The sequence below is a fragment of the Numida meleagris genome, chromosome 2 (assembly GCF_002078875.1).
Source record: "Numida meleagris isolate 19003 breed g44 Domestic line chromosome 2, NumMel1.0, whole genome shotgun sequence".
Taxonomy (NCBI): Eukaryota; Metazoa; Chordata; class Aves; order Galliformes; family Numididae; genus Numida; species Numida meleagris.
This window is the reverse complement of record NC_034410.1, coordinates 53,542,053-53,555,231: the sequence shown is the minus strand read 5'-3', so window position 1 is coordinate 53,555,231 and position 13,179 is coordinate 53,542,053. Positions and strand designations below refer to the sequence as shown.

Genomic DNA, 13,179 nt, shown 5'->3' with positions numbered 1-13,179 from the left:
AATTCATGTCACCAATCTAATTCTCTGAGGATATGAAAGCTGTAATCACGTACAAAGACAAAGGCCCAATATCATCAGACCTTTAGTAATTTATCAAGGTCTAAGTTTAATTACTTCCATGGATGCATATCGTCATTGCTGAATATTTACTGTTTAATTAGTGCTCGCTCATATTACAGGATTGTTATGAATTAATTCTAGGAGTACAACAAATGGTTAAGTTAAGAAAATGAAAACTTGTTTAAGCACCTTACACACCCTAATTAGTAAGTAGGAGCAAAATGAAAAATGGATACAGACTATTTAGAAAGGAGGACATGGTACTAAATCTTTTATTCAGCTCATTCAGTCTGAATGTGATTACAGAGTCTAGGAAACCTGCCAGCTAGATAGATGGTTCAGCTAGTACATAATTTAAATCAGATACTCAAATAAACAAGAAAATTCCAAGATGTGAACATATGCATGAAATCAAAATGCATGTTACTCCCAAGAAGTACTTCATTCTGTTTTGGGCCCTTTGGTATTTCACAAAACAGTTATTAAATTGTAGAACTACACATTTAGGGAAAATGTTACCAGTATTTTCAACATTTGAAAACTTATATAAGTCCAGTACATCGATAGTACGTAATCTTTACCTGCCACACACTTATTTACTCAGTTTTTCACCAGCCCAGAGAATTATTTCTCAAGCCAGAGAACCTGTAGTGTAATTGTGTACGGTCTTACATCACTGTGCATCTCAAATCTGAAGTCAACCATAAAATTAGCTTAAGACAATCTCTTTATTACCAAATTGAAAGAGCTGAAGAAAAGAGATGGCTGGCAGGACTCACAAGTTTATATTTCTGGGTTGTAATTTAAAGAACAAGTTTATTTCATTGGGAGATTTTGCCAACAATGTGTTCATCAACAGAAGTTAGCCACGAGATGAACTAGGTGAACGACTTAACTACTAGTCTAGAAATTGCCACACAAAAGTAAAATCCCACTATATTTTCCAATTACGACAAATCTTACTGTAAAAATCTACCTTCCTAACTGACAACAACCATAAATTCAACCGAAATGAATGAACTGGTTTGATTTGGTTTGGTTTGGGCAAAAGGATATATACCAACAACACAAAGATCATCCCCTTACCAATGACTCTATATACTGAGATGAATACCAGAGTCAACAGTATAAAAGCTGTATTCCAAGTCCAAATTTCTGGATTTACAGCTGAAATTCCGAGGAACATGAAGATGATAGTTTCTGCTCCACTGGCCATCATTTTCATGGTATATCTTACAGTTGTAGAAGATTGTTCAGATATATTAGCTTTGACGTATTTTTGACAGCAAATGCCACAGAAAGTTATCCTAGGGGGGAAAAAAATGATTCAATTGTTCAGAAAATATTTGATGTAACGTTTAATACTATTCTGTCACATAGTAACAAAACCTCACCATTAGTTCCTAAAAGAAACAAACAAAAAATACAGTCAGAGGCCATTGTGCTTTTTAATCTGGTTAAAAAGCATTTCTTAAACATTTATCCTGAGGTGATCCCCAAAATATCTGAAGATAACATTTCATTAGATCATAAAAGACCTCGATTTCTTCTGCTTTTCAGCTTACAATACTGATTTACATGAAAAAAAAAGTAATTCTTATTTCCAATCAATTGAAGCTTAAACTGATGGTCTATTTGCAGTAACATTTTCAGGTATTAAATATACTAATAATATCTACAAGCATATGAAGTGAAACTGAGAAGAAAGATATTACAGAAATCAATGGATATCAAAGGAAGAAAACCCACAAAAGGTAAAAAAGACCACAAAAGATGACTCAAGATAAAACAGACCAAATTTAGGGAAACCTAAAGAGGTCAGTCTGGAAAGCAGCATGTAATGCGTATCATAGAATGCCTTACAAAATTATTGTTTTAGTCAGAAACTGTAGGGAAGAGTGTCAATAAAAATGGACAACTATTAATTATTGAAGTACTATGAACCACAGAAACGAAAGAACCAAATCTGTATTTTGCAAAGGATGTTTTCATGCTGCGCAACAAATACTAGAAAACTTGCATTGCTTTTTGAAGATAAATAATCATGCCATTTGGAAACTATAATCAACTGTGATGAGAAGATAGAAACATTCAATGTAAACTTTAGAACTGTTGTATTCTGTAGCTGCTTTATGTAGTTTATCTTTCCTTTCAGTATTTACAGAAACTACATCATCTTCTCAACTCCATTCACAGACAAAAATGAAAAAGGACTTACGCAAGGATAGCAGAAAGAGAAAGCATCTCTGCTGTGAGGTAGGACAGGTAGGAAATAATAAAAACAAAACCAGGTTCGATGATTCTAACGTGCTTGGTGAAACGGCTGACCAATGAGAGCAGAAATGCAAAGAAAATGCCAACAAGTGTCCCGCCCAGGCTTACCACGAAGAATGACACTAAAATACAAGAAAAAAAACATATTTTAAACAGTAGAAATCTAAAGGTCTGAACTAGTTCTTCTTCTTTTACTGTATGGCCAGTGGATCAAAGAAAATTTTGGAGAACATTTCAAAAATTGTTTCTAGAATACCAGTACAACAAAAAGAATTCATACAAGTACATGGTATGGGAACAACATCCTGCAGGGAAAACAGAACAAAACAAAACAAATGAACAAAAAACAACAGGGTTACTTTCTGTTGAGTGTTATAATTTTAGGCTTATTCAAAACCCACTAATGTAGTTTGAACAATTATTTTTTCCCCTACTGTTATGGAATATGTCAAAGTCACTGTTAACACATTGATTCATAGGATAATTTAGTACCTTGTCAAGCTTGGAATGCGAAAGAGTGACTAAATATTTAGGCAAATATCGCTGCTTGACATTGATTTCCATCAAATAATGCAAACATCAGGTTTGGTGATTTTAACAACTGAAATCCACAACTATTAATTCTCAAACAAATCTCAACAGACAAATCTGAACAAGTTTCCCAGATGTTCATGAATTTTCATGTATTTATTTTTTTAAACTACTCTTACAGGTATATTCTCTTCTTATATTCTGTAGCAGTGTAGGAATATGATCAGGAAAAGGGCTGAAAAAGAACAGTTTCTGATAGCACAATAAGAACATTTTGTTTAAAAGTCTGCATGCGTACAGCAGTGGTATGATACAGAATTCAATTCTACGCACCTATGCCTTTGACACATTCAGTCCCACTCACGTTCTCTGGTCCTATTGCAACAAAAGATTCAAACACATTGTACAGCACCTGGAAAGAAAAGTAAACTGGCTTAGTATTTGCTCCTGAATTAAACCTATTAAAATAATCTCATTATGGGACCCAACATTATGAATCCTGAACCTATTTATGACCGAGGAAAATTTTGTATGGAGGGAAAAGATTTTTCAGAATTTTAATTCTGCAGAAAAGATACTGTGAGATGGGAAGAAACAAAGAAATCAGTTAAAAATATTTTTCCATTCCTCATATAAATATGATTCTTTATGAACCATTAGATGTCTCTGAGTTTTCTAAGACACTTCTCACTCTAAAATCCAAGCTTTGGCAGAAGATTTTTTATTGCTTGCATCAGATAAATAAGGTAGTATGATTATAACAAGATATTATTAATAAGATATTAACAATATGCTGGATTGAAAGAAGTTTAACATATGTAAACATGAAAGAGAATTAACTATAGTTTTTGTACTAAAGCTTTTCAAAAATTGATAATACTGAAAGTAAATAAATCATCTACTACCCGACTTAGGATATTATGTGTTTGTATGAGCATTATTCTCATATAATGATAGGTACTCGTCTAACCTGTTTTTAAAGACCTCTAGTGATGGAGGAGTACTTTTCTGTGACTTTCTCAGCTTTTCTTGTTGCAGCTAAACTCATTAATTCTTACCATATTTACAATTTCTTACCTATAATTTCTCCTGTAACAACAGTCTTTTACATATTTACATTTAAAGTATGCTATATCTTTCACCTTCTTCTCTCCTTCATTGTTTTCTTATTCAAGGTAGATAACCTTAATTATTTTAAACATTTTCATAAGCTATGCTTTTTCTTCATTCTGCTTACTGTTCTTTTCTGAATTATTTTCAACAAGTAATCATGTTTTCTTGTAGAGTGTTTTTATTCATTACACAGTAGCAAAAACTTGTTCCCTTGTGAAAATCAGTGATGTTGATACAGGAGTTAATCAAAAGTTTATTTTAATATTTGCTTCTGGAAATACCTCCAAAATAGAGTATTTCATTTATGAGGAGAATGCACTTCAGAAAATAAAACAAAAGAAACAACAAACAAACAAATAAACAAAAACAAAAACCACTTGAGAGTCAGAGTGACTTTGGGATATAGAATTTACTTACCACAGTTACAGCATCATTCAGAAGTGATTCTCCAAAAACAATGATGAATAGAACTTCATTGACATGGACTTCTTCAAATACTGCCAGCACAGCTACAGGATCCACAGCAGCAATCAAGCTGCCAAACAGGAGGAAGTCCAGCAATCCACTCTCCAGGTGGCCTTCAAAAACAAAGTACACAAACTATAAGCAGATTCATCTTTGCATTATCTGTAGTAATGTCAGACTGTTATATTACAGATAATGCAAAATCCTTGAAAATAGGGATTCTAAAAATTAATTGGAAAGTATGGCATAGAAACTATTTAGCATGTTCTTCATGGTGTCACCTTGTGTCCTGTGAGCTTTAGTGGATCCAAAATTGTTCCATCTAACTCAGACTCTGGAAACAGTACAGACTTATTCTTATGGCAAGGCATCCAAGATAACTGTTTCCAGGCATAAATTGCTTTTGTACTTATATGTTGTATCATTTATCTTCAGTAAAATGTCTCAAGATAGTTGAGAACTGACAAGATGGCTAAAGTAATATAACAGTACCCCTGAAGTACATGTTCCAAAATACTTCATGCCACTTCAGACCAAATTTGTCTCTTGCTCAGTAAGAATGACTACAGTGGGGCTTAACTGCACTCTGCAGTTATATAGCATTTCTGGCCTCCTTGTGCAAGTAGATGTGTATTGATAGCTGTAGTTGAGCCAGTTGTTCCCAAATTATGTTCCATAAGGCCAGTATTACATTGCAGGTGGGCTCTAGAAATAGATGAAGGACTAAAATTTACAACTTCAACATGTTTGCGTGTAGTCCATGAGAATTTTGAATAGTGGTGTGCTTGTTGTTCGTGGTTGTTGTTGTTTGTTGTCGTTGCTGCTGTTTTTTGTTGTTGTTGTTTGCTTGTTTGTTTTTTTGTCAATGGTTTCAAAGGTTTTGGAACTACAAGATTCTGGTGACAAAGGAATACAGTATTTATTTCATTCGTTCTTATCTTGTATTACTTACTAAATTTACTTTGTTCACCTATGGAGACAGAAATATGTGCAAACAGAATGAGGCATGCACTATCATTTTAAAAGTAACAGAAAAGGGAAAGCTACAAAGATGACTTTGCATGATTTCCTAAAGATCTTGCAAAATTTACCTTCTTCATGTAATCAAGAGTGGGATCCCAGTCCTTTTTATCTGAGGAACAGATTTTTGCAAGAGTAGAGAACAGGAAAAATCCCTCTGTGCTCATTAGTGGATGGAAGAGGAAACAAGGTTCATCAAGAGGAGAAAAAGATTATATGAGGAAGAACAAAGAAGGAATACGTTCAGAATTCATTCATGAGAACACAGTGCAGAGGTCCATGACAAAAAATAATAGACAGTTGTATCAGGCATGATTTACATAAGTGAGGAAGAAATTGTCCTGAATAAGTTATTTAGAAGAATGAGTCAGAAAATAAACAGACAGTAGCCCTAGCCAAAAGATCAATATTGCTTTTAAGGCACTTCTATTGCAACACGGCCACTCCCTTAGCCAGAGCACTTTTTCAAATCCAGAATGTTTAGAGTTTAAAAAGTAACCGAGAGAAAAGCTAGATTCCAAATATTTGTTACAAAATAGATGGGCATATTTACTCAAGAGAAGGACACTTACATGGGAAGCCACAGACAGGAGTAGACAATACTCTGTGGCACACAGTAAAAGCCAATGACCTGAGGAAGCTGGAGAAAGGGCCTTGTAAAGGCCCTGGAAACTAAAACTCATAATTTGCAAAAAAAAGTATATAACTACTCAAAAAAACAAACAAACAAACAAAAAAAACAGAGATAGATTTGTTCACTTTTGGACATATGAGACAGTGAATGAGGACTGAATCTTTCCATTTTTCATGTGAGAGGAAGGTCAAGTCAGTGAGATGGAGACAGTGCCAACATTTTTGAGAGCAACCTTGATCTTAAATCTAAGTAATGATTCCATCTAATGATGTCCATCTCTGCCATGCTTAAAGAAGGACAAAATCAGTGACAATAATTATCAGATATCAGGGTACAATAAGCTTTTAAAATAACTTGGCTCACTGAGATTTCTTATCTTTTTTTATATGTTACCAATTATAATCATTGGTACATTCTTTGAAGAGTTGCAAAGCTAGTAAGCAAATATTTATGGAAAGGTTAGGACACATCTATAATTCCTACAACTTAATGTCAAGTGGCATGGGGTTGCTAGACCAGACTTTTAGTTAGACAAATAGATATTTCCGTGTGATACAAGATCATTGCTTCCTCCAGCTCACTGGAGTCCGGAGTCATTAACTGCCAGCAGTAACACTTGAGCAAGGTATGTTTGCTGGGCCCAGTTTAAGATTCCCACACATACTCAACACATTGCCACAATGATTTGTACAGGGAAAAAAATGCCTAATTGTTAAGTGCTACCACAATTACACAGTGCTATAGCACTCTTGCCTGTGTTGGTTTTACAGCAGATTGTGAACAGTTAAGTGCAGTCAGCCAGAAGATTCATCAGACTCTTCTTCCTATCCTGTATGGCTGTTGGTTAATAGGTAAGGTGCTGAAATTATTTCACTTCTAAGGGAATATTTCTTTGTTATTATCACCATGTCTCTTTCCATTCTGTAAACTATAGTACCTGTAAGAAGGCTGAATGCAAACAAAGAGCTTCTAAAATTTTTATTTATGTAGGAAATCTATGTAATTCAACTTGGATTAACTACTTTCATATTGATGATCAGTGTGAAGTAAATGATTACAGGCTGATTCCATGGTAAAGTTGGAAGAAATTTTTTTCTGTCCATCTTACTCAATAGCGGATACACATTCCTACATATTAATGATATTACTTTAAACATTATTCATTCCAATTGTAGAAAGAGTATTGTAGAAACAAAAAAAATACATTTTAGAAACTCAAAAAGAGGGTACTATGAACTCTCCAAAAAACTGAGTAACTCAGCATTCCTCTGTCTTCAGCAAACAAGTAAAAACAGCAAGGCTTTTTACAAAGTCGGGTGCTCAGATCTTGCTGATATCTTGGAGGTCAACACAGTGAATTTAGTGGATTAGTAGTATGCGTCATGTAGATAATTTGAAGTCCTACTTAGTTTTGACAGAGAATGACATAGTTTAAATTAGTGACAGGCTTCTCTGGCCTATTCTGTGACTGAAATTAGAGCTCTAGTAGGTTATAGTATGTCTTGTTGCTAAAACAGGTTGTGATAGTTACCAGTAACGCTCTTTCTGAACATTTAAATTTGTGAGGCATGTCAGTTAATAGTCTGCCTCAGTGAACATCTTCCAAATTTAGCTTATAGAGCTTTCTCTGTGGCTTGTGGTGGGAGTTGACTCTCTGTTTAACTGTAAGTTCAGAGTTTCCATACCAGAACTAGTTCTAGTACTAGAACTGTTAGAACTAATATTAATACTTGTTCTAGTACAGTTTTGGTTCTGTCACTAAAAGATCTGCATAGTGAAGAAGCAACACATAATCACATAACAGTGAAACAAAATATGCAGCTATCAAATACAGCTTATACAATTAATCCAGAATGGTTTAACGATTTGGAGGAAAGCAAGGAGATAAATGGGTTTTTCACTTCAAATAACATTTTCAAGAAAACACTTGACTTTTCTATTTCACAGGTCATACAAAGGTCAGTGCGTTTCTCTTTATGATTTTTTATCATTTTTTTAAATTAATAATTATCATTCATTCTATTTTCCGTAAGAGGATGTTAATAAAAATAGGTTGACAGTATTTTTTAAATTGTTCCACGATACTACCAAAACAAAAGCAGTTTGGATATTTAAAGAAGGAAATCCTTGTCCAGCCTGTTGCAGTATCAAGCAACACTGTGTGGAAAATTATGTTAGTATTTAATACTATACTATTTGTTTAATGTTGATGTTTATCTTTACAATATATATAGATACTATATTTACATAAAAAGCCTTTTCCATTTCCCATTGTTAACATTTCTGTTCACCAAAGCCTGTATTTAACAATAAATATGAGACTGTCAGTACAAAATATTGTGCCTATAGACTGAAAGAACATCTCACCTACACATAGTTGTCAATAGTGTCTGTAGTCATCTTTGTAACTTCTTGTTACTTATAAATCATGATTTATCTCAAAGTCAGTTAAGTATCTAAAATGTAAGGTATGTCTATCAGACATGTTGATAAAAATATCTACAGTAACCACAGAAAGATGAATTTCGCTATGAACAAATTTGTAGTCTAGTTCTTCCATACAATGATTTTCATATAAAGACAAGAAATTCAGCTACAAGTTTCCCTTAAAATGAGTGAAATAGGTATCATAAAGGTGTGCTTAAACAAGCCAGCTCCAAATTCTCCTACACCCTGTGCTGGGGGTAGTATTAGAGACTGGTAAGTGGGGTAAAATTCTACTACCTTACTTCCTATAATGATCTGCTAATATCTTTATTCTTCATGAGAAAATATTTTTCTTTGAAACATCTGCAGACTCTAATATTTGAGGCATTCATATAGCTGGACTGAAAAAGAAGTCAGTGGTAAATTACCCTGAGTGTATTTTGCACTAATTTTGTTAGAGAGTAGACTCAGGACTGGTTGTTGAGCCTATTCTACAATACAACACACACCTTGAAATCTCAGGGCCACTTACTCTGTCCAGGATCTCAGCATGGGTTGCAAAGAACAGATGGGCAAATTGCACAGGTAAAGCAGCATTATATTTATACTGCTCTCCTTGGCACCTAAGGGAACCTAAGGGAATTTTGTCCTAGAAGAGCACTTGAGCTTCAGTACAAATACCAAAAAAAAGCATAAAGAGGATTCCTATTTCAAAACACACGCAAAGCACAATTAATACTAATTATTGCTGTTTAGGTGGCAGTACACAGTTTATGTGCATATCACACCTACTTGAAGAGAAAAAAAATTGTTCTTCCATGCCATTTCTAGCATCTCCATGCCCTTGTATACCATAGCAAAGTTAAGACAAAGTCCATCTTACAGGTGCTACTTGGCTCTGTAAGTCTTTACTCAAAATTTTTAGCCTCAGAATACAAAATACAGATGTCATGAATGCATACTCACTCAGCAAACATTGCTTCCTTAATATTAGACTTGATGGAAGACAGACAGTTCCTTTCAATGTTAACTTTAAAGTTTTCTACCACAGTAGAAAGAAACAAACCCTTCAGAATGTATTTTTTGTTCAGATGATCACAAGCAGGATGAATCCTGAGTTTGATCCTGAGAATGTATGCAGACATTTAGAGCACGGAAATACAAGAGACATAGATACAAGTCCCTTCTGATCTTAATTCAGAGATGAGTTCTCAGATTATTCTGAAATTTGGCAAATATTATTACAAGATGCTCCAGTTAAAATTGGATTTTTCTGCTGAAAAGTTCTGTTAAGTTGCAAAGTATCACCCTACTCTAACAGCCGGCATCCACTCACTTTCACAATTGTACCTTAATAGATCAAACTTACCCATTATTCCTGTCCGATAGACTCCATAGAGAGATAAACCAGTTGTGGCTGCATTCCATACAGTCCCAATGACAGCATACAAAAGGATGGAACCAAGATTTCCAAAGAATAATCTATTTGGCATAAAATATCCAGCATCCAGAACAATGGGGGGCAGAAGATAGAAGAAAAATACATCCGGTGTAAGGGTAAAAGAGGCAATGTGATCTGCTGCCCACACAATGCCGCCAAGGAAGACACCAAGAACAATCAGCAGAGCACTCTCTGGAACCACCCGAGTGACTTTGTGGGACAAATGGAAAACTGCAATGAAAAAAGGAAAACAGTGTATGAGAACTGTAAAGAAGAAACAATTTCCACCAACAGTTGCTCGCTGGTAATTTTGAAACAAACTTCCTGCTTTCATTGCTATTAGAACCCCCAAAGCATTCATGTAATGCATGGGACACAGACTGTGTCAGAAGCCAAAAACACATCTTCTTGTAAAATAAAATAAAAAAGTCGATTCTCAGATTTTACACAGAAGGAATTTTAAATTCACATTTCACCTTATATGAAACCAACATTCCACATTTATTTCCTCTGTTGGACTATCTTCTCTGTGAAAGATCTGGTTAGGGAAAGATGGTATTCTTTGCAAAAGAGTTAAGTGCAAGATTGAAAAGAAATGGTAAAATGCTGGAAATATATTCCTCTGTGGTTTAGTTCTATATATAAAAATCTGCATCTAACATCCCAACATTTGTCTTTAAAAATTATCAGTACACTAGCAGATAGGTTGAAGCATGGAAAGAGAAGTTAGCCAAAAGAATAATTAGTTCTAAGACAACTCTTTTTTAAATATCTGAAGAATATTATACAAAAATGTAGCCTGCAACAGGAACAGAATGGAGGTGATAAAATGGGAGATCACTTTGTGGTCCTTACCTCAAGATACCCCTAGCAAGAATTTCAGTCATGAAACATTCCAACTTTCTAAAGTATAGCAGAAGACTATGCAGAGGTATTAGACCAGGTTAACTCATCCTCAGAGCCTCCCATTTAATTATTTGCCCTAGTCAAACATTTACAAGTTACCTTCTGAAGTAATTTAAGGGCCCCATTTTTGAACTGTCTTTCTCCTGGCTGCATCTATACAGATAGCATTAGAAGCATAGCTCATCACAATAGTAGTAGCAGAAAAAGATCCTTACAGTTATATAACATCCATGGACCAATCAGATGAGAAAACACTGGGAAAAATGACAGCAGCCTGACTATATCAGCATTCCCACAACAATGAGCATTAATGCATGTTTTCCTAAGTGTTTGTAGACAAGGTTTGAACACTATGCCATTTTAGAACATATCTTGAGAACGGGATTAAAAAAACAGCAATCATACATAAAAGCAAACAGCATTCGGTGAAGCTGGCTAACCTATGCTAGTTCGCTTTATCATCTGGGTCATGTAATCAATAGCTACATAGTACTCCACAGAAACAAATTCTGTGGTTTTCACAGTTTTCCCTCTTTACAATAAAATCCCTCAAATTTTGCCTTAGTTTAAAAAAGAAAAAAAAATCTATATTCCATATGTAAAAATTGTAGCATTTAACTTTTCAAAAGTCTTTACTACTGGTTATTCTTAATTCCTTGAATTTCCAGTTAGTGAATTATCAACTAATTTATCACCTCATGGAGTAGGGATTATATCCTCATCGCTGAAAATGAATGGTACTGTGCTAATGTTACTAAATATAGTCTGTTTTTCCTACTCCTATGTTAATAGATAAGCTATAACTAAAAGAAGCTAAAACTTTTTAGAATGAAACTGTGAAGACACTTCAAAACAAGACACTGAGAAAATACCAGGTGTCTTTCAGCTAAGAATTCATGTTCTGTGGAATTCTCAGTTTTATGATCAAGAACTAGTTTCCCCCAGTGCGTGCTGAGAAGTCAACTAGATTTTGCTTATAACACTGCCTTCTTCTCCTAGAAGCTGTATGTTCCTGTGAATCAGCTGCAGCAACACTCACATTATTCTGTGTTCCCTTTAACATTGATCAGCTGATGATCTGTACAACATTTGAGTAAAATTAGCAATAAATTCTTCTACTTTGATAATTTAGGAATGCAGGCTGTAGAAAGGAAAGTTATTACATGAAACAGAAATCCAGTATAGGCAAATACAAAAAAGAAAAGGTCACTGACCCCTCTTTTTTTTTTTTTTTTTTGCATTTGGATGAAGCATAATCTTATCATTAGACCACATTTGTTTTATAGTGACCACTTAGCTAACTCTGCAGGCAGATAGCATGATTAGCAGAATCATGTCCGCAAGCCTAGAAATATGTGAAAGGAATATTCCACAACTGGTGCAATTAAATGCAATAACTTGGATGGAACTGGAATTTTGAGTTCATATTTTCACTTACAGTAAATTATTTTTTCAAGTTATGTGCATAAATTATATTTAATAAAGATTGTGTAATGTAGTTATTGCATCTATAGGACTTGATAAATATTAATTCCAAATTCATTCTCTGATGTTTTTTTAACATTCACTGTTTTGAGGTCGTGTCCATGACATACTCTAAGTGTGTAGATAGCTTTGGAGAGATCCAGAAATAGTCCCACAAAGTGATGTACCCAAGATAAAATAATTAGAAGAACTGGAAGCTTTAATTGCATAGGTTGCTCCAAAAGTAATGCCTCTTATTTATTTCCATGAGAACTACAACAAATTCAAAGAGCAGAATAATACTATTTGAAAGAGCAGATTTTCAGCTACAGATCAGTATTTTTCAACATAGTCACCATCCTTAGCTATGCATTTTTGCCATGGTGAACAACAGCCTGCATGCCCTGCTTATAAAACTCTGCACGACTGTCTGGAATGTGGCTTGTCTTTCAAATCATTATTGCTACTGCTGAAAAGTACCACCCACTGTCTCATTCTGCTAGCATCAATTATTTGATCTCCAAAAACATTCAGCAAGCATCTACGTATGTCAGTGGGTGCAATTATTTCCACATGGAGGAATTCAGTTACATGCCTTTGATTGATGCACACTTCCATGTCAGATGCCAATTTGTCAGACTGGCCCTCTGCTGCCATCTGTCACATAGCAACAAAATGTAACAGAATATTGGCAGGAAGACTCAACCTCTACTGCCATATAACCGACATCTGTTTCTGACATCATGGGCCAACATAATAAGATAGGAGGCATTACTTTCGGAGCATCCATCATATATCTGTATGTCTAGTTTGACTAGATATTTCATCTGACAGAAAAGTAAAA

General features: G+C 34.6%; 1 protein-coding gene across 1 annotated transcript in view; it reads right to left on the bottom strand.

Moving 5' to 3' along the window:
- SLC9A3 (solute carrier family 9 member A3) overlaps positions 1-13,179 on the bottom strand; it is a 58,065-nt gene that overhangs the window by 19,807 nt on the left and 25,079 nt on the right. Inside the window, exons 2-6 of the mRNA XM_021388961.1 lie at positions 9,894-10,196; positions 4,396-4,556; positions 3,199-3,277; positions 2,279-2,456; positions 1,147-1,367 (exon numbers count right to left, since the gene is read on the bottom strand). Coding sequence (XP_021244636.1) covers positions 1,147-1,367; positions 2,279-2,456; positions 3,199-3,277; positions 4,396-4,556; positions 9,894-10,196 — 942 coding nt within the window. The remainder of the gene's footprint in view (positions 1-1,146; positions 1,368-2,278; positions 2,457-3,198; positions 3,278-4,395; positions 4,557-9,893; positions 10,197-13,179) is intronic.